This window comes from Entelurus aequoreus, linkage group LG21, assembly GCF_033978785.1.
Source record: "Entelurus aequoreus isolate RoL-2023_Sb linkage group LG21, RoL_Eaeq_v1.1, whole genome shotgun sequence".
NCBI classification, from domain to species: Eukaryota; Metazoa; Chordata; class Actinopteri; order Syngnathiformes; family Syngnathidae; genus Entelurus; species Entelurus aequoreus.
The window spans coordinates 10,036,265-10,063,857 of NC_084751.1; the positions used below are offsets into that span (position 1 = coordinate 10,036,265).

The 27,593-nt window shown below is 41.8% G+C and overlaps 2 protein-coding genes across 2 annotated transcripts; one reads left to right on the forward strand and one right to left on the reverse strand.

Moving 5' to 3' along the window:
- Positions 1-618: 618 nt before the first annotated feature.
- Positions 619-5,983, forward strand: stc1l (stanniocalcin 1, like). Its single transcript, XM_062032050.1, has 5 exons — positions 619-736; positions 873-1,015; positions 5,235-5,342; positions 5,418-5,521; positions 5,587-5,983. Exons 1-5 carry the CDS (start codon positions 619-621, stop codon positions 5,879-5,881), a joined length of 768 nt encoding a protein of 255 aa, XP_061888034.1. The 3' UTR covers positions 5,882-5,983.
- On the reverse strand, positions 5,780-25,767 carry fgfr1b (fibroblast growth factor receptor 1b). Its single transcript, XM_062030855.1, has 17 exons — positions 25,628-25,767; positions 25,254-25,397; positions 22,473-22,550; positions 22,230-22,402; positions 19,693-19,816; positions 19,459-19,631; positions 19,243-19,387; positions 17,831-18,021; positions 17,669-17,766; positions 17,463-17,584; positions 17,284-17,394; positions 17,028-17,209; positions 14,046-14,168; positions 13,906-13,976; positions 12,287-12,424; positions 7,582-7,687; positions 5,780-6,189 (listed from the first exon to the last, which is right to left on the reverse strand). The coding sequence occupies exons 2-17, from the start codon at positions 25,336-25,338 to the stop codon at positions 6,121-6,123; spliced, it is 1,989 nt and encodes a 662-aa protein (XP_061886839.1). The 5' UTR covers positions 25,339-25,397; positions 25,628-25,767; the 3' UTR covers positions 5,780-6,120.
- Between the last annotated feature and the right edge of the window lie 1,826 nt (positions 25,768-27,593).

Below are 27,593 nucleotides of genomic sequence, written 5' to 3' on the forward strand. Positions count from 1 at the left end.
CTCCAGCAGTGCTCGGGTTGCTCATGCGGGCCCCGGTAAAAATTAATTGCCCACCCCTGTCATGGCGTGATGTGACAGGTGGTGACAGTACACCTACTTTGAGACAAGAGCTATAGTGATGCATGCTTGGTTATGCTTTAAAGTCATATCCAACACTTGCGACAACGCCTTTTTATCGTCTACTGAGTTTAGTTTTTTAATGATGTCTGCTGGTGGTGTGCCTCTGGAGTTTTTCAACGCAAAAAATGTGCCTTGGCTCAAAAAAGGTTGAAAAACACTGTATTCGTTTACTAGTGTAAATGTTATAGTTTATAATTGAGGTCTGTGTTGGTGTTGAGTGAGCATGTGGTTCTGCTCTAGTACACGCACACACACACACACACACACACACACACACACACACACACACACACACACACACACACACACACACGGACGTGAGCAGAATCCCAACGACGTGGAAGTTCCCAATCTCCCCTCACGAACATTCTTCCGTCCCGTAACGTCAGCAATTACCCGCCAGCGCTGCGCTGTGATTGGTGGAGGGCCAGCGGACCCCCCCTATAAAGACTGGGCGTACATCAAGACCACCTCATCGCAACCATCCTCCTCATGAAGATGTCAGCCTCCTACGCCGCGCCGCTGCTGGTCCTGGTGCTCGCCTCGGCCTCCTGCTTCGACCTCTTACCCGAGGCGGCCGCCCCCCGCAGGGCCCGCTTCTCCTCCAACAGCCCGGGTGAGAACACTTAATATTACTTCATCTCCTTTCTATTTTTCATTGAATCCGACGCGAAGGTCCAAGGAGGTTTTTGGTGCGTTTGAAGTTAAACTAAAAAAATTGCGTATTGTGTTTTTTTGCGGCGCTGACGCAGCCGACGTGGCGCGATGCCTGAACGGCGCCGTGGCGGTGGGCTGCGGCTTCTTCTCCTGTCTGGAAAACTCCACGTGCGACACGGACGGGATGCACGAGATCTGCGAGCTCTTCCTCCACACGGCGGCGACGTTCAACACGGAGGTGGGCGTGTCTTTGAGCGTACAGAATGTCCGCTAGCTGAACTTAATAGGGTCTTTTACATTTTTTTAAAGTTTTTGTGTGATTATAATTGTGATGAAAAATGAATCATTCAATGATCAGTATCAGCGTTGGTATGAACAATATTGCCTCAGTAACTACCTGGAATTGGATGGATACCCACAATTGTAACATTGCCCAAAAACTCACCACAGAAGAATAAGTGCTCATTATATTTTAGATAGAAACATAATACGACAGAAAGTAACCAGATATTAACAAGTAGATTACAGGGTTTCCACTAAATTGCCAAGATACCTGTGGTGGAGGGGGCGTGGTCAATATGACATCATCACAGTATTTGCTATGAAGCATGTTTTCTTTAAAAAGGCGAACATTTTTTACATTTAAAACACATCTGTTATTAATTAACCTCTTAAGGCCCAAGCTGTTTGTTCACATGCTTTTTTTTATTTCTCTTTGCTATTTGGGCTTATTGGACCCTAATTAGAATAAAAAGAATCATCTTTTGATATGATGTACTTAGTCCATAAGTACACAAACGTGTACTTCATGTTTAGTGACATACTAATTCTTATTTTTACACTTTTTTTTTCCAAATTCCATTGTATGTTATACTCTTCTGACACCACCAGATGGCAGTATAAGTGTCCACATAAGGGCCATAAGACCCCAATTCAGTAGTGTACACAATTTTGGAAATAAGAGCTAAAAGGTGCTGTCCACGCATGTGGCCACTTAAGCCTTTAGAGGTAGTATTAACATATATTTTTTTCTTTCATAATATTGTTTTGTACTTTTATTTATTTCATTCTAGAGATTTACTCAATCCTTTTAGTCATTCTTTCTTTATCAAAAAAACGACTGGCAACAAAACTAGCATTTATTTCTGGTGTTATCGTAGACTGTACTCGTCTTTACAGCCATGTGATTTGAACTTAATGAAAAAGACCGAAAATAAACCGGGGGTCTGGCCAGGGCAGTGCCCTGGTGGGGGGATTAGGGGGGCAACCCACCCCTGAGGCTCCTGGTTTTTCAGCAATTGAACATGCAAAAATTATGTTTTAGTGGTTAAAGAATTGAAAAAGGATCAACAGAGTTGACATAAATACATTCATCCAAATTAATCACTATGTGTGTTTCAGTCACTATGTTATTTAGTCACTACATTAATTATGTTCACATCCACAGGAACCACATGGGTTAGCCTACTCTATACAGTATTTAAAATCTTACTAGTGTTCACTTCACAGCCACAGATGGTCCATCTAGTTATTGACATTATTTACAAATTACTTTGGCATTTTTGCTTTGATGGCTCTGACATGAGCCTTGCTGGCAAATTTCTGAGCAGCTTGCATTTTCCTTTTTGTTTCTGCTTTAGTGGATTCTGCATTGGATTTTATAGACCCTGTCTGCCAATGCAAAAATCAAAAAGAGTACAAACAATGTTTATTCCATTAGCTAACTTCCTTTATCTGAATAGACATTTGTGATTTATAGCATGAAATAACAAATATCTTGCAGTCGTGTTGTTTATGTTTCAAAATGATTCAACTATTTAATGTCAAAATATAAAGAGTAGAAATAACGAACAAAATGTCAGCTATTAGCATTTAGACAGGCTATACTGTAGCAAACATGTCTGCCACAATCATGTGTTCTTAAATGTGTATTCCAGTAAACAACTAAAATGAAGGTCCGTGTACCTTCTGTTCATTCCATTTCCAATTCTGAAACCCTAAATTAGGGCTGTTTTTCGATTTTTATTAAATATGGCAGATTTTAAAACAAACAAATAAGTTATTAAATATTGCCATAAAATTAGATTTTGTGCTGTTTTACTTTTATGGCTATACTGTAGCAAACATGTCTGCCACAATCATGTGTTCTTAAATGTGTATTCCAGTAAACAACTCAAATGAAGGTCCGTGTACCTTCTGTTCATTCCATTTCCAATTCTGAAACGCAAAATTAGGGCTGTTTTTTCGATTTTTATTAAATATGGCAGATTTTAAAACAAACAAAAAAGTTATTAAATATTGCCATAAAATTAGATTTTGTGCTGTTTTCCTTTTATGGATTTGTATTTTTCTAGATAAACACAAAAATCTAATTTATGTTCATTCAAAATGCAAAAATGCATGTGTGATGACAAATTGAACAGGAAGCAGTATTTTAGCTTTAGTTTTTAGCATATTTACCTTTTGGTCATTCTACTTCAAATTCTCTAATGCCAATCAAAAAACAAATTTTGGGCCATTTTTTTAAATTTTAATTTCTGAAACAAAAGTTAGACAACTATTTAATGACACTTTTTAAAACGACAATAGGACTCCTGCTGAACAAAGATAAATGATAAATGATAAATGGGTTATACTTGTATAGCGCTTTTCTACCTTCAAGGTACTCAAAGCGCTTTGACAGTAATTCCACATTCACCCATTCACACACACATTCACACACTGATGGAGGGAGCTGCCATGCAAGGCGCTAACCAGCAGCCATCAGGAGCAAGGGTGAAGTGTCTTGCCCAAGGACACAACGGACGTGACTAGGATGGTAGAAGGACTTGTTAACAATATTAACTGCATGTGTTAAACATGCTTGTATTATTATTAAACACCTTTAACTTGTTAACAATATTATCTGTATGTGTTAAACATGTTTGTATTATCATTAAACACCTTTAACTTATTAACTATATGTGTTAAACATGCTTGTAATATCATTAAACACCTTTAACTTATTAACAATATTAACTGTGTTAAACATGCTTGCATTATCTTTAAATACCTTTAACTTGTTAACAATATTAACTGTATGTGTTAAACATGCTTGTATTATCATTAAACACCTTTAACTGATTAACAATATTAAGTATATGTGTTAAACATGCTTGTAATATCATTAAACACCTTTAACTTATTAACAATATTAACTATGTGTTAAACATGCTTGCATTATCTTTAACTTGTTAATAAAAACATATCTTTCATAAATAAGTAAATCTAAATTATATATATGAATGAGGTAGATCCCCACGACTTGATCTATTGAAAAGTAGCTCGCCTGCAGAAAGAGTGTGGGCACCCCTGCTCTAGCGGGTGACTTTTCAAATGATGGTACATATTAGTAGTGCTGCTACTTTTTGTAGCAACGCTTTTTCCCCACACTTGACATATTACGGTTGTCTGTTCAACATATTCCCGCTTAAAGCCAAACCACCGGCAGACGATGGAGATGTTACTGTTATGCTAAAAACAAGCTAAACGCCAAGGAAAATGCTAAAATACTGCTTCCTGTTCAATTTGTCATCACACAGATAAACATGCATTTTGGATGAACATATAATGGATTTTTGTGTTTATCTAGAAAAATAAAAATCCAAAGAAAAACAGCACAAAATCCAATTTTATGGCAATATTTTAAAGAATATCAACCCTTTTTTGTTTGTTTAAAAATCTGCCATATTTAATTAAAATCGAAAAAGCGGTCCTATCTTTGTTTTTTGATTTGCGTTTCAGAATTGGAAATAGAATGAATGTACGCGGACCGATGAATGTGTTGGCCATGGTTTTATCCAGACGCATACATTCGTCCAAATGTGGCCAAGTAGACACATTGTGGGACTCCTATCGCTAAAAGAAACATCTAAGGAAGAGAATCCATCCGCCATCTTCCACTTGTTTATTAATATATAAATCACCCGCTTGAATATTCCCTCTTCTCCTCTCCGACTCTCTCGTCGTCATTTAGAATGTCTGTTGTGATTTCACTTCCGGCTTCCATGACCCGCCCTATCTTGCCTCTGATTGGCCTGTCCCTAATGTTTTGCCCTAATCTTAACCAATCGTGACTCATCATAGTAAACAAACAACCAATCATGGGTGTTCTTACACGTAAACCAACCAATCATCACTGATGTTTCCCGTATATGTTGTCCCCTGCCCGTGGAGTTGCTTCTCTACATAGCTTCCATTTTTAAGTTAATCATTTTTAATGAAAAACTGTAGTTTTCACCACTGGATTATCAAAAAGCGTACTCATTACGGAAAAAGCGTAGTTGTTGGCAGGTATGGCGAAGAGACGGATCACGACTTTACCACACATTGTAGGTCGGAAAAAACTACAAATATTTGTTTATATTTTCACAGAGATAAAAAAGAGGGATTAGATGTAAAAATGTGTATGTTTGCAGGGTAAAACCTTTGTCAAGAAGAGTCTGCAGTGCATCGCTCAGGGAATCGGCAACAAGGTTTTCCAAACCATCCGCCGATGCAACATCTTCCAGAGGATGATCGCTGAGGTCAGCGGGAGGGACACGTTTAGGCTCCGCCCTCAAACCCCGCCCCCCTGACTGACTTGTGTTTGCGTGCCTCAGGTGGAGGAGGAGTGCTTCAGCAGCCTGGACATCTGCACGGTCGCTCGCACCAACCCGGACGCCTTCGGGGAGGTGGTGCAGGTGCCCGCCCACTTCCCAAACAGGTAAGGACACGCCCCCCAGTCAATGAAGACTACTCTTATTGACCTCCGACCCCTGCTGCGTCCAGGTACTACAGCACGCTGCTGCAGACGCTGCAGGCGTGCGACGAGCAGACGGTGGCGGCGGTGCGAGGTGGCCTGCTGGACCGTTTGGGGCCCGACATGGAGACCTTCCTCCAGCTGGTCCAGAACAAAGAGTGCGCCGCCGGCCAGGCCGCCGCCACCTTCAGCAACCCGGCCAGCTGGAGGAACGTTCCCGTCTTCAACGTCCAGCCCGGCTTCCACGGTCGCGACCCCACCCACCTCTTTGCCAAGAAGCGCTCGCTGCAGGGCCAGGAGGCGGGGCCAAGCGGCCACCAGTAGAAGAAGGAATCCAGATATTTATTTTCTCGAGGACGCCTTCGTGCCGGACACGGAGCGTCTTTTTAGAGCCTTTATGTGACCTCATTTGCATAAATTAAAAGTTTGAAGCATCAAGCGTGTTTTCTGTTCCCTGTCAATCAAACTCTCACCAACAAGACAGAAAACATTTGATTGACACGTCTCTTCCTCATATTGACACTTATTTACAACATTGCCATTATAGACAACAAAGATGGCGTCTACGTCGCCCGGGTCCAGTGGGAGGAGCCAAGCAGAGGGTTGTGGCTGAGGGACAAGTCCAGATAGTCCTGAAGGAGGAGTTGAACGTTAGCTACTTGATCACGCGTGATGCTAACGTAAACAAACCTTGGGACATGCTGGTAGCGTTAGAGGTGATAGCACAGTTAGCTTAGCATCAGTAATGCTAGCAGTGTTAGTAGCATTAGCGACGCCAGCAACATTAGCAGTGCTAGGAGCTAGCAATATTAGCCCGCCATAAGCAATGCTAGCAATATTAGCAGGAGCAATGTGCGGATCGATACTGAAAGATCGATATCGCCGATACCAGATCTGTCTGCTCTAGTATCGATTCTCAAATCAAAATATCGATACTTTTGATTGATCTGAGATCATGTGAATCATTAACAGGAACACAGTGTGAAAAAGTAATTAAATGGAGGCAATGTGTTAATGTTGAATGCTTTTATTTACAATGTGTTCAGTATTTTCACGTTAACATCTGCATGTTACTTTTTTTCTAGTAGTAGTTTCTTATTAATTCATTTAATTTAACGCTCTTTTATGTTACTGTCAGAATAATTGTATGTAAGTTATCACAAAACTTTCTGTTCCCATGAGTTCCCGGCGAGGAGACAAAAGCTGTCTTTGATCTTACCAAGCAAAAGGCTTGTAAAACTCCACTGTGTATAATGGGTAGCGACATGAAGGTGTCGGTTTTTTTGATCTATTGTGATCCACAGGAAGATCTTGTCTTGACCCGAGATCTACAAAGCGGAGAGGAAGCAGGACCTGACGCAAGCTCCAGGCATCTTTTCTTTGAACTGTTTTGTGACCGAGTGCAACAGCTTTTTACGACCCCATCTCCCCTTAGAAACAGCTGTTGCTATGTAATCAGGGAAAGTCCAAATAAAAGAGGAGGCATGCAACCATTTTGTCAGAGCGTGGTGGAAGACGGTACAAGAGTACAGCCCAGACGTTTCTCTTCATGAGCCAAATTGAATCCTGTCTCTGTTTAATTCCTTGCTTCTTGTCTGTTTAATAGATGTCATCGGGGTTTGAACCTGAAAGTTACTTATTTCCTTTTGTTATGGTTTGAAACACCCTTTTGTGCCTTGTATAATTTTGACCTGTTTTTTTTGGTTGTTTTAGCTTAGCTATATCGTTATTCACGCCAATGCCTCAATATACTTCAAAGTTCCAAATAAATAAATATAATAATAAATACATTACTAATACATTAATGATAACAATAATAAATACTGTATGATAAACAATATATAATAAATAAGCCTGAATTTTACTCCGTATTGTATCGGAAAGAAAATCTGTGGTATCGCACATCACTAATTAGCAGTGTTAGCAAGACCAGCCTTGCAACAACATTAGCAAGGTTAGCAGCATTAATGATGCTAACTGGTCTTCTAGAAGAATGAATGTGATGGCGCCTCCTAGGGGGTTACCTGATTAGCTACCAGAGCTAGCGTTCCGTCCAGATCTTCCACCAGCCTCTGGAAAGTGGGCCGACAGGACGGGACGGCGTGCCAGCAGTCTCGCATCATGACGTAGCTGCCAAAGATGTACACGTCTTGTTTTAGTGTCATGATGATCAATGCTGGAAAGAAGCAACTGCACTCTTCTTCTTTCACCTTTCACTTCTACACTTCTAAAAAGGTGTGGAGCTTCCGTAATCAATGTCAGGTGGGTGCATCTACTGGCAAAATAACTTTTCCCTATTCGAACTCTTCCTGTGGAATGAGACAATGTTTGGGGGAAAGATGCCAGACGTGGAATGGGAAGATGCAAACAGCTACATTTTTGTGTCATCTGACATCACATGGACAAAGATAAGACCTTCTGGAGGAAAGTTCTGGGGTCAGATGAAACAAAATTGAGCTGTTCGGCCACAATACCCAGCAATATGTTTGGAGGAGAAAAAGGGAGGCCTTTAATCCCAGGAACACCATGCCTACTGTCAAGCATGGTGGTGGTAGTATTAAGCCAATGGAACTGCTGCTTTACAGAGAGTAAATGGGACAACGAAAAAGGAGGATTACCTCCAAATTCTTCAGGACAAGCTAAAATCATCAGCCTAGAGTTTGGGTCTTGGGTGCAGTTGGGTGTTCCAACAGGACAATGACCCCAAACACAGGTCAAAAGTGGTAAAGGAATGGCTAAATCAGGCTAGAATGAAGGTTTTAGAATGGCCTTCCCAAAGTCCTGACTTAAACGTGTGGACAATGCTGAAAAAAACAAGTCCATGTCAGAAAAGCAACACATTTAGCTGAACTGCACCAATTTTGTCAAGAGGAGTGGTCATAAATTCAAGCAGAAGCTTGTGGATGACTACCAAAAGCGCCTTATTGCGGTGAAACTTGCCAAGGGACATGTAAGCAAATATTAACATTGCTGTATGTATAGTTTTGACCCAGCACATTTGCTCACATTTTCAGTACACCCATAATAAATTCATAAAAGAAGCAAACTTCATGAATGTTTTTTGTGACCAACAAGTATGTGCTCCAATCACACACAAAAATAAGAGTTGCAGAAATTATTGGAAACTCAACACAGCCATGACATTATGTCCTTCACAAGTGTATGTCAACTTTTGACCACGATTGTATATATACAGTGGGGCAAAAAAGTATTTAGTCAGCCACCCATTGACAATCAATGGGTGGCTGACTAAATACTTTTTTGCCCCACTGTATATACACACACACACACACACACACACACACACACACACACACACACACACACACACACATATATACTGTACGTATATATATATATATATATATATATATATACTGTATATATATATATATATATATACTGTATATATATATATATATATACTGTATATATATATATATATATATATATATATATATATATATATATATATATATATATATATATATATATATATATATATATATATATATATATATATATATATATATATATATATATATTTACTGTATGTATAGTCACCTCTGACCTGTAAGTGTTATTTTTACCCTGTGTTTCAATGTAGCCTATTGCCACATTTCTCTTAACAGTAAACCTTGCTTGCCTCACCATCAGCAGCTGTTAGTAGTGAATCACACCGGAGACATCATACATGAATCATACCTTGAATGGACGTGTGGAAGTAAACAATGTGATAAAGAACATTTTACAACAATCAATAAGTCAACAATATACTAAGCAACAACATACTAAGTCAACAACATACTAAGTCAACAATATACTAAGTCAACAACATACTAAGTTAACAACATACTAAGTCAACAACATGCTAAGTTAGCAACATAATAAGTCAACAACATACTAAGTCAACAACATGATAAGTTAACAACATAATAAGTCAACAACATACTAAGTCAACAACATACTAAGTTAACAACATACTAAGTTAACAACATGCTAAGTCAACAACATACTAAGTTAACAACATACTAAGTCAAAAACATACTAAGTTAACAACATACTAAGTCAACAACATACTAAGTCAACAACATGCTAAGTCAACAACATGCTAAGTCAACAACATAAGTCAACAACATACTAAGTTAACAACATGCTAAGTCAAAAACATACTAAGTTAACAACATACTAAGTCAACAACATACTAAGTTAACAACATGCTAAGTCAACAACATACTAAGTCAACAACATGCTAAGTCAACAACATGCTAAGTCAACAACATAAGTCAACAACATACTAAGTTAACAACATACTAAGTCAACAACATACTAAGTCAACAACATGCTAAGTCAACAACATACTAAGTTAACAACATAATAACTTAACAACATAATAAGTCAACAACATACTAAGTCAACAACATACTAAGTTAACAACATACTAAGTCAACAACATACTAAGTTAACAACATGCTAAGTCAACAACATACTAAGTTAACAACATACTAAGTCAAAAACATACTAAGTTAACAACATACTAAGTCAACAACATGCTAAGTCAACAACATAAGTCAACAACATAGTAAGTTAACAACATACTAAATCAACAATATACTAAGTCAACAACATACTAAGTCAACAACATGCTAAGTCAACAACATACTAAGTTAACAACATAATAAGTCAACAACATAATAAGTCAACAACATACTAAGTCAACAACATACTAAGTTAACAACATACTATGTTAACATACTAAGTCAACAACATAATAAGTCAACAACATACTAAGTTAACAACATACTAAGTTAACAACATACTAAGTCAACAACATGCTAATTCAACAACATACTAAGTCAACCACATGCTAAGTCAACAACATAAGTCAACAACATGCTAAGTCAACAACATAAGTCAACAACATACTAAGTTAACAACATACTAAGTCAACAATATACTAAGTGAACAATATACTAAGTCAACAACATGCTAAGTCAACAACATACTAAGTTAACAACATGCTAAGTCAACAACATGCTAAGTCAACAACATACTAAGTCAACAACATACTAAGTCAACAACATACTAAGTTAACATACTAAGTCAACAACATGCTAAGTCAACAACTTGCTAAGTCAACAGCATACGAAGTCAACAGCATACTAAGTCAACAGCATACTAAGTCAACAACATACTAAGTTAACAACATACTAAGTCAACAACATACTAAGTCAACAACATACTAAGTCAACAACATACTGAGTCAACAACATACTGAGTCAACAACATACTAAGTCAACAATATACTAAGTCAACAATATACTAAGTTAACAACATACTAAGTCAACAACATACTAAATCAACAATATACTAAGTTAACAACATACTAAGTCAACAACATACTGAGTCAACAATATACTAAGTCAACAATATACTAAGTCAACAACATACTAAGTCAACAACATACTAAATCAACAACATACTAAGTTAACAACATACTAAGCCAACAACATACTAAGTCAACAACATACTAAGTCAACAACATACTAAGTTAACAACATACTAAGTGAACAACATACTAAGTCAACAACATGCTAAGTCAACAACATGCTAAGTCAACAACATACAAAGTCAACAACATACTAAGTCAACATCTACATATGTGGTCAGGACACTGTGCTTGTAGGCTGAAATTGGTGGTCGTACTTGACGGCTGCAACCCCTTCATGGCTTCACAATAGTTATGGAGTACAAAACTAGACGTTGAGTAATCGCTCGACATACATCGTGGACAATAACTGATAGTCTGCTTTGCCAGTCTACATGCATTCACTGTTTTCTGTAGTACTCCCTCGTCCACGGGAGCCCACATTCTCGTTGTCTCCCCTTCGACAAATGAAGTTTTTCGCTAAGTAGAATCACAGCTGACCTGGACATTGGAAAGTCCTCTTGCCGTTCCGCGAGCACAACACACTCGTTGACAAAAATATCCCACCAGGCTGCCGTTTCTTCAGGCCTTATCCAAAACCGTGGCTCAACATTGCTATGTTGCCGTCTGAGATGTGCTGTATCTCAAATAGCTGCAATCGCGTGTTTTCTTCTCTTAAGGTATTCATGTGTGATTCCCACAAGCGTTTGTACATGTAGAAGAAGGAGAAACACGGGCATGTCTGGATGACTCGTCGCCATCTTTTCAGTGCTTACCTTCGTGTTACGATACAGCTTGTTATGAAGCTGGCTGTGGCACATTTTTTCTGACGTCACTTCCTGTGTGGGGCGCGGTCTTTCTGGCGTCACTTCCTTTCGGAACTCAGTTTGTAAACTATCAATGAGTCCATACAAAGCTAAGAGCCGGAGATTCAAGAAATACACGGCGCACTTACCCTGGTAAAAAATTATCCAAGGAGGGGCACCTTAAACGACGGTTTAGTGTGGCTGACACAGGGCTTAGGCTAAATAATTATTCGTTTAAGGAGTTATCCGGCTTAATGTAGACAGACAGAGTTCAAGAAACATTTCAGTCTTCAGTTACCCCTTTCAACATTTGAGCATCACCAAGACCTGGAAGACTATCAGTCTACACAAACGATTTAGTGTGGTGTTTCCTTCTTTTAGATCTGTGTGTGTGTGTGTGTGTGTGTGTGTGTGTGTGTGTGTGTGTGTGTGTGTGTGTGTGTGTGTGTGTGTGTGTGTGTGTGTGTGTGTGTGTGTGTGTGCGTGTGTACTCACATCTCGTGCGTGCACGCCAAAGGTTTTTCCATGCGGTGACCTTCCTTCAGGAGCTTGAAGAGTTTCTCAACAGGAACGCCGGGATAAGGAGAACCTCCCAGGGTGAAAATCTCCCAAAGCAGGACCCCGTAAGACCACCTGTGCCATACGAGACCACTTTAACACTGGAATGTCCACGACAGTGAAAAAACACACCCACGAAAAAACAGAAGAAGACCAAATCCACTATAGTAGACAAAGAAAAACCACTTTCACTATACAAAGACCACGTCCACTATATTGGACAAAGAAAGACCATGTCTATCATAGAAAGACCCCGCCGACTATAGCGGACATGGAAAGCCACATCCACTACACGAAGACCAGGTCCACTATAAAGGACAGAAAGACCATCTCTATTATAAGAAGACCACGTCCACTACAGAAGACTTGAAAAGATCATGTCTCTTATAAGACCAGGTCCACTACAGAAGACATGAAAAGACCATGTCTCTTATAAGACCAGGTCCACTGGTATTGAACATAGAAAGACCACATCCACCAGAGTGGACACTGAAATACCATTTATCTTATAGGAAGACCACGTCCACTACAGAAGACATGAAAAGACCATGTCTCTTAGAAAGACCACGTCCACTAGAGTGGAAAAGGAAATACCATTTATCTTATAGGAAGACCAAGTCCACTACAGAAGACATGAAAAGACCATGTCTCTTATAAGACCAGGTCCACTGGTATTGAACATAGAGAGACCACGTCCACAAGAGTGGACATTGAAATACCATTTACCTTATAGGAAGACCACGTCCACTACAGAAGACATGAAAAGACCATGTCTCTTATAAGACCAGGTCCACTATACTGTATCGGACATAGAGAGACCACGTCCACTAGAGTGGACAATTAAATACCATTTATCCCATAGGAAGACCATATCCACTACAGAAGACATGAAACGACCATGTCACTTATAAGACCAGGTCCACTATACTATATTGAACATAGAGAGACCACGTCCACTAGAGTGGAAAAGGAAATACCATTTATCTTATAGGAAGACCACGTCCACTACAGAAGACATGAAAAGACCATGTCTCTTATAAGACCAGGTCCACTGGTATTGAACATAGAAAGACCACGTCCACCAGAGTGGACATTGAAATACCATTTACCTTATAGGAAGACCACGTCCACTACAGAAGACATGAAAAGACCATGTCTCTTATAAGACCAGGTCCACTATACTGTATTGAACATAGAAAGACCACATCCACTAGAGTGGAAAATTAAATACCATTTATCTTATAGGAAGACCAAGTCCACTACAGAAGACATGAAAAGACCATGTTTCTTATAAGACCAGGTCCACTATACTGTATTGAACATAGAAAGACCATGTCCACCAGAGTGGACAATGAAATACCATTTATCTTATAGGAAGACCAAGTCCACTATAAGAAGACCACTTGTACAATAGTAGACGTGGAAACCACATTACCTATATAAAGACCACGGTGGACATGGTCTTATGGTGGACATGAAACACCACAGCCACTATAAGACCATGTCCACTAGAGGGCGTTACTCTTGTAGGTTAGCATGCTAAGGCGCAGACTCACACGTCACTTTGGTGCGTGTAGACGCGGTCAAACAGCGCTTCGGGTGCGGTCCACTTGACGGGCAACAGACCCTGAGGAACAGAAAGACAACTTTACTGGACCATTTCACTGGCGGAAGGTTCTGGACCGTTTCATCTTACGTTGGTGGTCTTCTTGTAGTAGTCCACGTGGTGCACGTCTCTGGCCAGGCCAAAGTCGGCGATCTTCATCACGTTGTCGTGGGTGACCAGCACGTTGCGGGCCGCCAGATCTCGGTGGACGCACTGAGTGAGACGAGTGTTTGAAGGGTTGGCCAAAGGGGGGCGCTCACTTGGCATTAAGCCCAGAGTCTTGTATAAAGAGAGTGAGGCCAACTAAACAACAGACGCCATGTTTGCTACCAAGGACCTGTGCGGCTGTGCATGCAATTGGTGTCGTTTTGATTAGAGTTGTCCGATAATGGCTTTTTTTGCCGATATCCGATATTGTCCAACTCTTAATTACCGATACCAACCGATATATACAGTCGTGGAATTAACACATTATTATGCCTAATTTTGTTGTGATGCCCCACTGGATGTAACTAGGTTTTCCAAAATAAGAGAACAACTTCAACTCAAATTATGGAAAAAAATACCAACATGGCACTGCCATATTTATTATTGAAGTCACAAAGTGCATTATTTTTTTTAGCATGCTTCAAAACAGCAGCTTGGAATTTGGGACATGCTCTCCCTGAGAGAGCATGAGGAGGTTGAGGTGGGGTGGGGGATGTATATTGTAGCGTCCCGGAAGAGTTAGTGCTGCAAGGGGTTCTGGGTATTTGGTCTGTTGTGTTTATGTTGTGTTACGGTGCGGATGTTCTCCCGAAATGTGTTTGTCATTCTTGTTTGGTGTGGGTTCACAGTGTGGCGCATATTTGTAACAGTGTTATACAGCCATCCTCAGTGTGACCTGTATGGCTGTTGACCAAGTATGCTTGGCATTCACTTGTGAGTGTGTCAAAAGCTGTACATATTATGTGATTAGGCCGGCACGCAAAGGCAGTGCCTTCAAGGTTTTTTTCCGTGTACACAGCGGCGTTATAAAAAGTTATACATTTTACTTTTTGAAAACTATACCGATAATTTCCGATATTACATTTTAAAGCATTTATCGGCCGATAATATCTCTAGTTTTGATGTTAGTTTTTCTGCCGAAACAAACCAGAATAATATGTCTATAGATAGTTCTAAACATACTCCAATAAAACATGCTTTTATTTTGTGACAGTAGAGTTTTGTGGTTGTATTTGGGGACGGTGTGGCGCAGTTGGGAGAGTGGCCGTCCCAGCAACCTAAGGGTTACTGGTTCAATCCCCACCTTCTACCAACCTCGTCACGTCCGTTGTGTCCTTGAGCAAGACACTTCACCCTTGCTCCTGATGGGTCGTGGTTAGGGCCTTGCATGGCAGCTCCCACCATCAGTGTGTGTGAATGTGTGTGTGAATGGGTTGAATGTGGAAATAGTGTCAAATCACTTTGAGCCCCTTGAAGGTAGAAAAGCGCTAAACAAGTATAACCCATTTACCATTTATTTGACCCACTCTGCTGCTACATTCATGCAGTGTTTCCTGACCAGCAGGCACTCCAACACGCACCCGACAGCGATATAAACGTAAAAAAACGACCAAAAAAACAAACATATTACGCTCATTTTGCCAAAATGTTCATGAGCTTTGGACCAACAATCAAAGGGAAATTGTGACTTTTGTTGGATTGTTTTTCCTGCGTTCAAAATTGCGTGGCGGCCGCCTCCAGCTAATTTTGTGCCGCCCCCAGCCAGAGCGATTGATATCGCTCAACACGGCGTAAAGCTCCGGCTGTGTTGATTGAGCGATTGATGGCCCTCTGCTGCATCTACGTATTTTAACTGCAGTTGCAGCGTTGCACCACTATATACACTATACACTATATATGCGCATCATAATTAAATTAAATTATCCCCTCAACTCCCCCCAAAATGGATTAACTCGCTGGAATAAAAAAGACAATATAACATACATCCATAAATGTGGACGCATGTGAGAAAGTGCAATATATTTATCTGTACAGTAATCTATTTATATATATTCATATATATTTATTTATTTTATATATATATATTTATATATATTTATTTATTTATATATGCACCTTATTGCTTTTTTTTATCCTGCACTACGATGAGCTTATGTAACAAAGTTCCGTTCTTATCTGTGCTGTAAAGTTCAAATTTGAATGACAATAAAAAGGAAGTCTAGTCTAGTCTATAGAGGCACTATATCGACAGCAGTGCACCGGAAAGACCTGGAGCAACTACCGAAGAAGAAACAGATTGAATCATGTTTTTTCCCGCTCCTCGGTGCATAACGTTGACCGCCGTAACAAGTGGATTTCTGAAAGAATTCACTGAAAGTCAAGTATTTCATACACACATATATATATATATATATATATATATATATATATATATATATATATATATATATGTATGTGTGGGAAAAAAATCACAAGACTATTTCATCTCTACAGGCCTGTTTCATGAGGGATTTCCTCAATCCTCAGGAGGATTGAGGAAATCCCTCATGAAACAGGCCTGTAGAGATGAAATAGTCTTGTGATTTTTTTCCCACACATACATATTACGCTCTACCACGGTATCGAGCACTATTTTTTGGATAATCTAATTAAGACATATATATATATATATATATATATATATATATATATATATATATATATATATATATATATATATATATATATATATATATATATATATATATATACATATATATATATACATACATACATACATACATACATACATACATATATATATATATATATACCGGTACATACATACATACATACAGACATATATATATATATATATATGAAATACTCCAGTTGGTGAATTCTAGCTGTAAATAACCACGCCCCCAACCACCCCCACCCCCCACCCCTGACCTTGAAGGCCTAGGTGGGAAACGCACAGCCCGCCACTGAGTAACAGTCATGGCACCCTGTAGTCATGTGAGTGCCTTTTCTCATTAAGGAGATGGTCTGAAAACGAGTGGGCCGTACTCTCTTTAATACACCACTCTGAGTACGCAGTCTCACCTTCTTGGACGCCAGGTAGGACATTCCTCGGGCCACCTGGTACGCCGCCGACACCAGCTCTCGTAGCTCCACGCCTCCCGGCGCCGCCTTGCCCGAGTACTCGGAGGCGGGAGGCCGACGAGCACGTAGATACTCTCTGAGGTTCCCCAGCGCGGCGTACTCCACCACCACGTACAGCGGGCCTGCGACAAACCCGGGCGGCGTTCAGCTGATGTGCGGCGGGGGGCGGGGGGGGCCGAGCGTGCGGATGGCTCACCATCACGCGTGCAGGCGCCGATCAGGTTGATGATGTTCTTGTGACGACCGATTGTCTTCATCATTTCCATCTCTGAGACGAGGTCGAGTCGGTCCTTCTCGCCAGCGTCCGCTGCGCACAACAGGAAGTGGAAGTCAGCTACGGCTGACAAACGGAAGGAAGCGAGACGGCTACATCACCTTTAAGCATCTTCACCGCCACCTTGGTGACACACGCCGGCCGCTCCTCGTCCATGCCGACGACCTCCGCCAAGGCCACCTGTCCGAAGCAGCCCTCCCCCAGCGGCTTGCCCAGCACCAGCCTGACAACATGTAAACACACCTCACTGGCTCCGCCCATTCCTTAGAGCGCCTGCTCAAATATGGCGTCGGGGCTGGTTGTTTACCTGTCGCGGACAATTTCCCACCGAGGGTCGTAGGGAACCTGCTGGCCGGTGAACTGAGGCCTCTTGGACTGCCAGGGGGACGAGGACGGCAGGGACACCTGCGGGGGGATTGCAGGCTGTTAGCATGGCGTGCTAGCGAGACGCTGCTCGCGCCGACGTCACCTGTCTTTTCAGGGCGACGCTCTTTGCCAGCTTGTGGACCGCCAGCTGGCTGCTGACCGCCCTCTTCCTGGGGACGGAGCAGAACTTGCAGATGACAGCCGTGAAGACCAGGGTGATGAGGATGAAGAAGCCCAGACAGTAGAGGAAGGTCAGCAGATAGTTGGAGGAGGAGGGCGGGGCAGGAGGCGGATCTAATTCGGAGACAAGAGACCAATCAGCAGGTACAAAAGATGTCATCTTCCTGCTCTTAATTCATCACAGCGCACCGTTAGCAATGCTACATTATCAATGTTAGCATTGATTGGCTATACTAGCAGCATTAACAATACTACATTGGCTATGCTAGCAGCATGAACAATGCTAAGTTAATTATGCTAGCAGCATGAACGATTCTACATTGGCTATGCTTGGCGCTTAAGCATTGTTAGCACCATTAGCGATGTTACATTAACAATGCTAGCACCATTAGCGATGCTACATCAGCTATGCTGGCGGCATGAACGACGCTACATTGGCTATGCTAGCAGCATTAACCATGCAACATTGTCTATGCTAGGTGCTTGGCATTGTTAGCACCTTTATCCATACTACATTACCAATGCTAGCCGCATGAACAATGCTAAGTTGGCTATTGTAGCGGTATTAACGATTCTACATCGGCTATGCTCGCAGCATTGACGATGCTACATTGGCTATGCTAGCAGCATTGACGACGCTACATCGGCCATGCTAGCAGCATTAACGATGCTATGTTGGCTATGCTAGCCGCATGAACGATGCTACACCGACTATGCTCGGTGCTTTAGCATTGTTAGCACCATTAGCGATGCTACATTAGCAATGCTAGCACTATATCATTGCTACATCAGCTATGCTAACAGTATGAACGATGCTACATCGACTGTGCTCTGTACTTTAGCATTGTTAGCACCATTAGCAATGCTAGCACCATTAGCGTTGCTACGTCAGCTACGCTAGCAGCATGACCGACGCTACATTGATTATGCTCGGTGCTTTAGCATTGTTAGCAATCCTACTCAGTGGCCTAGTGGTTAGTATCCGCCCTGAGATGGGTAGGTTGTGAGTTCAAACCCAGGACGAGTCATACCAAAGACTATAAAAATGGGACCCATTACCTCCCTGCTTGGCACTCAGCATCAAGGGTCGGAATTGGGGGTTAAATCACCAAAAATGATTCCCAAGCGTGGCCACCGCTGCTGCCCACTGCTCCCCTCACCTCCCGGGGGGTGGAACAAGGGGATGGGTCAAATGCAGAGGACAAATTTCACCACACTTAGTGTGTGTGTGACAATCATTGGTACTTTAACTTAACTTTAACATTAACTTTAACATTAACGTTATTGATGCTAGCGGCATGTTGATTCCATCAAGAGGTGGAGCCTGCTATCTACCTTTGAGCACCGTGAGCCAGGCTGAGTGTTGCGTGACACCAATGGAGTTAGTCGCCACACACGTGTACTCGGCGGCGTCGGCGGTGCTTATGTTCTTTAGAGTGAGAACCTCCATGTTTTCTTCGGTTGTGTTCAAGTTCACCGTCTGACAAAAAACAACACATGAAGCTTGTCGTTACGATGAGCCAACGAGCTCGCAAACTGTCCTCGTGTAACCTTGACGACGAGTCTGCTCGGGCTTCCGTCGGGCCGGCGGCCATGTTTGACCCACTGCACGTGAGGCTGCGCATCGCTGAAGACGCGGCACGTGAACGCCACGTCGCTGCCGACCACCGCCGTCTGATTGGCCGGCATGCCGGCCTGGAGGAGGGGTCTGGAGGCGGGGCGCTCTGTGGCCCGAGAGCGTCCACGTTACCAAAGAGGCGTGGTCACATGGAGGCGGGCTCTTACCGATGATGTCCAGTCGGTACATGTGTCGGATGCTGCCGTGCTCGTTCTCCACCACGCACGTGTAGTTGCCTCGGTCGGACGGAACCAGCGAGTCCAATTTCAGCGTCCACGCGTGGTTTCTGATCTGGAAGCACCAGACACGTGTGTGGTTAACCCTTGTGTGGTGTTCGGGTCTGTGGGACCCGTTTTCGATTTTTATCAAAAGAAAAATGATACAATTAATACATTTTTCAAACTGGCTTTGGCTCATTTTCTGTGAAGAACATATATCAGAATACATATTTAATGACCATACACCATACACCCCCCCTACACATTTCTATTACATATAAGATGTCCGGGTCCACTGGACCCAGGGCTAATAGAAGTGTGGAAATTGATGTTCTGTGTACCACCCACACCCACACACATACCCACCCACACCCACACACACACACACACACACACACACACGTCTTGCCTACCTTGTGTGGACCCACGTTTGGTCAGTAGGTTGTGAGGGCCCCCCTTTTCACTATAGCTAGAACATACTTGCCAACCCTCCCGTTTTTAGCGGGAGAATCCCGATATTCAGCGCCTCTCCCGACAACCTCCCGTCAGAGATTTTCTCCCGACAAACTCCCGGTATTCAGCCGGAGCTGGAGGCCACGCCCCCTCCAGCTCAATGCGGACCTGAGACTGAGTGGGGACAGCCTGTTCTCACGTCCGCTTTCCCACAATAAAACAGCTTGCCTGCCCAATGACGTCATAACATCTAGGGCTTTTAGAGAGTGGAGTGCACAACTGCGCACACAACAAGGAGAGGAAGCAGAAGAACGAGGAAATTACAGACATGGCGACGCCATCGACGAGCAAGATGAAGAAATACGCTTGCAAGTTGAACGGAGAAGTTAAACAGGACAATACTGCCATCTAATGGATAGCCACTGGAACACTGAAATTCAAGTATTTCTTTTATATGTAAATAAAATAAATATATATATATATAGCTAGTATTCACTGAAAGTCAAGTATTTCATACAAATATATATATATATATATATATATATATATATATATATATATATATATATATATATATATATATATATATATATATATATATATATATATATATATATATATATATATATATATATATATATATATATATATATATATGAAATGTATATGAAATACTCGAGTTGGTGAATTCTAGTTGGAAATAACCACGCCCCCACCCCCTACCCCCCACCTCCCGATATTGGAGGTCTCAAGGTTGGCAAGTATGAGCTAGAATGATGAAAAAAATATATCTAGAACTAGATGGGAGTAGAGAGTTGCAACCTCACTTCAGCACAAAAAATCATCAGCTGCCCCCTCCCCTCCCTGAAGGATTTACACAACCCCCATTGCCTCGACAGAGCAAAAAGCATCACCAAGGACAGCACACACCCTGGCTTCCGCCTGTTCGACCTGCTACCATCGGGCAGGCGCTACAGGTGCATCAGAGCCAGAACAAACAGGTTCAGAGACAGCTTCTTTCCCAGAGCTGTCACCATCTTGAACTCTAACTTATAATAATAATTCACCCCTATACAATATCCTACCCTAAATACCCTACTGTGCAATATTACCCTTCGAGTGCAATACATCTGACACTGATTGTTATTCATTACTCCGGTACTCTTGTCTTGTTCTGTATATTGTATTTCTACAGTGTTTTGTATATTGTACAGGATTGCTTATTATTTTTATTGGATAGTAGTCTGTTTATTTCAATTGTTAGTTTTTTTCTTTATTACCTCTTGTGTAATTTATTTTTACCCCATATTTGTTCCCACTACCGCACCTTAAGTTGGAGTCCTTAATCTCGTTATATGCAAATATAATGACAATAAAGTCCATTCTATTCTAGAATGCAAAACACACAAAGTAAAAAAAACATTTCACTTTTGTAGTTGTGAGGACCGACCGCTGTTGCTAGGTAGATTTGACCATATACACGCATAGTAGTAAGTTATGCGAGTTGGCCATTTTTAAGGACAGCAAACACACACACACACACGCACACACACGGCAGGCCTAGACAGGAGGAGGACAGTGTGTAGGTACACAGAACATCAGAGGGTCAAATGTGCGAGAAAATGAGAGCAGACAGTGTTGACAAACAATGTTGCAACCTTGTGTGGAAACCGCAAAAGAAGAATCCCTGTGGGATGCAGAAACTGGCAGAGAAATTTTCCGTGCAACGTTCATATTGTTGTTACTCAGCCAGCGTTTGTGGGTCTGATGGACTTGTTGCATTTTGTGGCTTTTAATGCCTCACAATCAAACACTTTTATGTTAAAATACTGAACAGATGTTTATTGGGATAAGGTAAACATCTGTTCAGTATTTTAACATAAAAGTGTTTGATTGTGAGGCATTAAAAGCCACAAAATGCAACGGGTCCATCAGACCCACAAACTGGCTGGCTGAGTAACAACAATATGAACATTACACAAGGGTTAAGCCCCGCCCACACCGGTCATGTCGACTCATCGGCAAAAAATCACCTTGTAGCCGCCGAGTCTTTGATCTTGACGCACGTCTTTGCCGTTCTTGTACCAGAGCAGCTGCAACGGCGGACTCCCCGTCGCCGGGCAACGGAGCTTCGCGCTGGCACTGGCGGGAAGGACGTACAGCTCTCGGTCCATCTTTTCCGGGGACGTCCACCGCGGCGCCATCGCTGGCGAGGGGGTATAAGGGCAGCCATCTGGTTTTGAGCATTCAGAGTAAGCGGAAGGGACATGGCTCACCTTGATGTGCCAGGTGTTCGCTGCTCGTCGACATCTCCTCGGAGGAAGACTCGTCTTCGGAGGACGTCCCCGTGGCGACTGGAAAAATCAAAACGTCAAAGCGTCGTCTTGCACACAGCAAAACAGTTGATATGCGGATGTAACCACACAAAAACATCAGTAAAAATCTTCTATCTCAGGGGTGCCCAGAATAATTATGTATAAGTTATCACACAACTCTTATGCTTAAAGGCCGTTGCTATAGTTATTATCTATTGTGCTCAAGTTGTACTTTTCTATCCGTGCAAAGGCACACAACTTGTAATCTTCCATTTCGAGTTGTCTCGCAGCAGCAGTTTGTTTCCAGACCCTGCCTGCTGACAGCCAAGGACGGACTTCCGAGCATCTCAACGCAGACAAAACAGAGACAGGGCCAAATCACGAGTGTCAGCACATTTCCATTCTGAATAATCACGTATTGTGTCTACTGGGGCTGCTTGCATGACCCCTCCCTTCAGAAGCAGCCTCAGTGATGTTAACTAGGGAACTCCTGAATGAATAGAGGAGCGCGGGGGCTGTACCTTAGAGCAGTGGTCCCCAACCTTTTTGTAGCTGCGGACCGGTCAACGCTTGAAAATTTGTCCCACGGACCGGTGGGGGGGCAAGGGGGTGTATTTAAAAAATTTTTTTTTTTTTTTTTTTTTTTTACATAAATAAATACAATCATGTGTGCTTACGGACTGTATCCCTGCAGGCTGTATTGATCTATATTGATATAGAATGTATATATTGTGTTTTTTATGTTGATTCATTTAAAAAAAAAAAAAAAAAAAAAAATATATATATATATATATATATATATATATATATATATATATATATATATATATATATATATATATATATATTTTTTTTTTTTTTTTTTAATTCTTGTGCGGCCCGGTACCAATCGGTGGTTGGGGACCACTGCCCTAGAGCAGTGTTTTTCAACCTTTTCTGAGCCAAGGCACATTTTTTGCCTTGAAAAAATCCGGAGTCACACCACCAGCAGAAATCACTAAAAAACGAAACTCAATAACGGTAAAAAGTCGTTGTCGCAATTGTTGGATATGACTTTAAAGCATAACCAAGCATGCATCACTATAGCTCTTGTCTCAAAGTAGGTGTACTGTCACCACCTGTCACATCACACCCTGACTTATTTGGACTTTTTTGCTGTTTTCCTGTGTGTAGTGTTTTAGTTCTTGTCTTGCGCTCCTATTTTGGTGGCTTTTTCTCTTTTTTTGGTATTTTCCTGTAGCAGTTTCATGTCTTCCTTTGAGCGATATTTCCCGCATCTACTTTGTTTTAGCAATCAAGAATATTTCAGTTTTTTTTATCCTTCTTTGTGGGGACATTGTTGATTGTCATGTCATGTTCGGATGTACATTGTGGACGCTGTCTTTGCTCCGCAGTAAGTCTTTGCTGTTGTCCAGCATTCTGTTTTTGTTTACTTTCTAGCATAATAGTGTGAGAGTCCAGTCCATAGTGGATCTAGCATAATAGTGTGAGAGTCCAGTCCATAGTGGATCTAGCATAATAGTGTGAGAGTCCAGTCCATAGTGGATCTAGCATAATAGTGTGAGAGTCCAGTCCATAGTGGATCTAGCATAGTAGTGTGAGAGTCCAGTCCATAGTGGATCTAGCATAATAGTGTGAGAGTCCAGTCCATAGTGGATCTAGCATAATAGTGTGAGAGTCCAGTCCATAGTGGATCTAGCATAATAGTGTGAGAGTCCAGTCCATAGTGGGTCTAGCATAATAGTGTGAGAGTCCAGTCCATAGTGGATCTAGCATAATAGTGTGAGAGTCCAGTCCATAGTGGATCTAGCATAATAGTGTGAGAGTCCAGTCCATAGTGGATCTAGCATAATAGTGTGAGAGTCCAGTCCATATTGGATCTTACATAATAGTGTGAGAGTCCAGTCCATAGTGGATCTAGCATAATAGTGTGAGAGTCCAGTCCATAGTGGATCTAGCATAATAGTGTGAGAGTCCAGTCCATAGTGGATCTAGCATAATAGTGTGAGAGTCCAGTCCATAGTGGATCTAGCATAATAGTGTGAGAGTCCAGTCCATAGTGGATCTAGCATAATAGTGTGAGAGTCCAGTCCATAGTGGGTCTAGCATAATAGTGTGAGAGTCCAGTCCATAGTGGATCTAGCATAATAGTGTGAGAGTCCAGTCCATAGTGGATCTAGCATAATAGTGTGAGAGTCCAGTCCATAGTGGATCTAGTTAATAGTGTTCGTTTGCAAAATAAGCCTGTCTCATCCATATTAAAAACTTGTTTAGGATTATTTCCCCCACCACAGTATGCATTCTGTACTGTACAGGACACATGGCATGTAGAAGATACGCTGTAAAAAATTACACACACAATCAATCAATCAATGTTTACTTATATAGCCCTAAATCACGAGTGTCTCAAAGGGCTGCACAAGCCACAACGACATCCTCGTCTCAGATCCCACATCAGGGCAAGAAAGAACTCAAAAAAACACACAAAAAAAATCTGTGTAACATCGAGGCCATGTAAAGTGAACCCTGTTGTAGCGAGGGAACACTTGTATTAGAAAACAAATATGATAGAAATAACTGCTGTCATTTGATTATTATTAAAACAAACATTTAACTTGTTATTAAGTCAGCGTGCACGTCTGATGTTGCTCACACGTGCTCCAATGCTCAGGGAGTTTTTGCCTTTGCTCACACACGCGTGAAAAATCCGAGGGAACATTGGTCACGGTTGGATCATCTCACCTGAGTCTGAGTCAGAGGCGGCGGGTTGTCTCCCGGCGACAGGAAGCAAAAAGGTCACCAGCAGCAGCAGACGGCCGGATGCCATCTTGTGTTATGATTCTCTTTGCCCCTGATGGCAGGGGGGCGTGGCCAACGTACTACTTTCTACAGGGAACACAAAGTTTGTGAAAAAACACTGAGTTCCGTGAATGCCATCACGCACATAATGTCGGTGAACATTGTTATGGGACGTTTTTCTGTCTTCACGCACACTGATCGTATCGATAAAAATCAACGACAATAAAAATATGACATAACTCATGTGCAGTTGATAATAAATATACTAACATTGATATTAGATTTGATCATTTCATGACGTTTGTAGGCAGGCTTACCTCAAATGTGTCGTTGAGGACCAAATAGATCAAGCATCCACGTTTAATCCTTTCATTGTATTCTCCTTGTTGGTCAGCTCTTCTCCTTCTTCGACAACCTCCTTGCCCTCCTCACAGGACACGCCCCCCCCCCCAGTGGGCGTGTCCACGCCCATCTGCAAATGAAAGATGACATTTGGAGGATTGTGTGAGTGGACAGGAGGACACAGCCCGCGTTGTGATGTCATCGTGACACAGAGGTCAGGGGTCAGCTCATACTGTAAACACGGCATAGGGAGACAGGCTTAAGCTATGTGAGGGGCGGGGCTTGTACATCCTGTTTCCAGATTTGTGTCGGTGGCACCGGCAGCGGCGACTAAGTGGACTGGTCAGAACCACAAGCATCCGGAACATTCCGCTTACCAAAAATGTAAGAACCTGTTTTTATTCGCCACCAGGTTGCATGTTCATGGAGTGTACATCAGCTTACTTGATGCTAACATCTTCTTTCTGTCATGTTGCCAGTCGCCAAAAACACACTAAATATTATAAAGTGTGTGTGTGTGTGTGTGTGTGTGTGTGTGTGTGTGTGTGTGTGTGTGTGTGGCTAAGTCCAAAATAAGCGTGCAAAACATTCCTGAACTTGCGGTGTTGGCGTGAATGTAGGGAGGAGGCTGCATGATTGCGTGTTTTCCTGACAAACATGTGACTCGCACACACACACACACACAAATAATGTGTAGCGTTTGAATATTTCTCAAATACAGGCCACTAGGGGGCGATGTTAAGTAACATGACTGCTGCTAAGTAAATGATAAATGATAAATGGGTTATACTTGAATAGCGCTTTTCTACCTTCAAGGTACTCAAAGCGCTTTGACACTATTTCCTCATTCACCCATTCACACACACATTCACACACTGATGGCGGGAGCTGCCATGCAAGGCAGCTAACCAGCACCCATCAGGAGCAAGGGTGAAGTGTCTTGCCCAAGGACACAACGGACGTGACTAGGATGGTAGAAGGTGGGGATTGAACCCCAGTAACCAGCAACCCTCTGATTGCTGGCACGGCCACTCTACCAACTTCGCCACGCCGTCCAGTAATGAAGCAGGACACAAGTTGCTATAGTAACAAGGGCTGCTTAACTCAGTGTTTTTCTACCTTTTTTTTTAGCCAAGGCCCATTTTTTTCATTGAAAAAACCAGCAGAAATCATTAAAAAATTAAACTCAGTAGTCAATATTGACAGTAAAAAGTTGTTCTCGCAAGTGTTGGATATGACTTTAAACCATAACCAACCATGCAAAACTATAGCTCTTGTCTCGAAGTAGGTGTACTGTCACGACCTGTCACATCACGCCGTGACTTATTTGGAGTTTTTGGCTGTTTTCCTGTGCGTAGTGTTTTAATTCTTGTCTTGCGCTCCTATTTTGGTGGCTTTTCCTGTTTTGTTTTAGCAATCAAGACTATTTACGTTGTTGCTATCTTTCTTTGTGGGGACATTGTTGATTGTCACGTCATGTACGGATGTACTTTGTGGACGCAGTCTCTGCTCCACACGCTGTAAGTCTTTGCTGTCGTCCAGCATTCTGTTTTTGTTTACTTTGCAGCCAGTTCAGTTTTAGTTTCGTTCTGCGTAGCCTTCCCTAAGCTTCAATGCCTTTTCTTAGCGGCACTCCCCTTTTGTTTAATTTTGGTTCAAGCGTTAGATACCTTTTTACCTGCACACTGCCTCCCGCTGTCATCTGCATATTGTGATCACGACAAGCAATGTTCCCGACATGACAAAAAGGGAATAAGACAAACAAATTGAAAAGGAAAAATATAAAAACTTACATCGACGGATAGATCTGAAGTTGATCAAGATACTTAACTGTTAAAAGTAAAAAAAATAAATAAAGTATGACTTATTTTTACACGTTTAGAATTGAGACCCTTTTAGATCCCCAATAATTTTAGTGGGATAAAAAAAGCTGTCATTGCT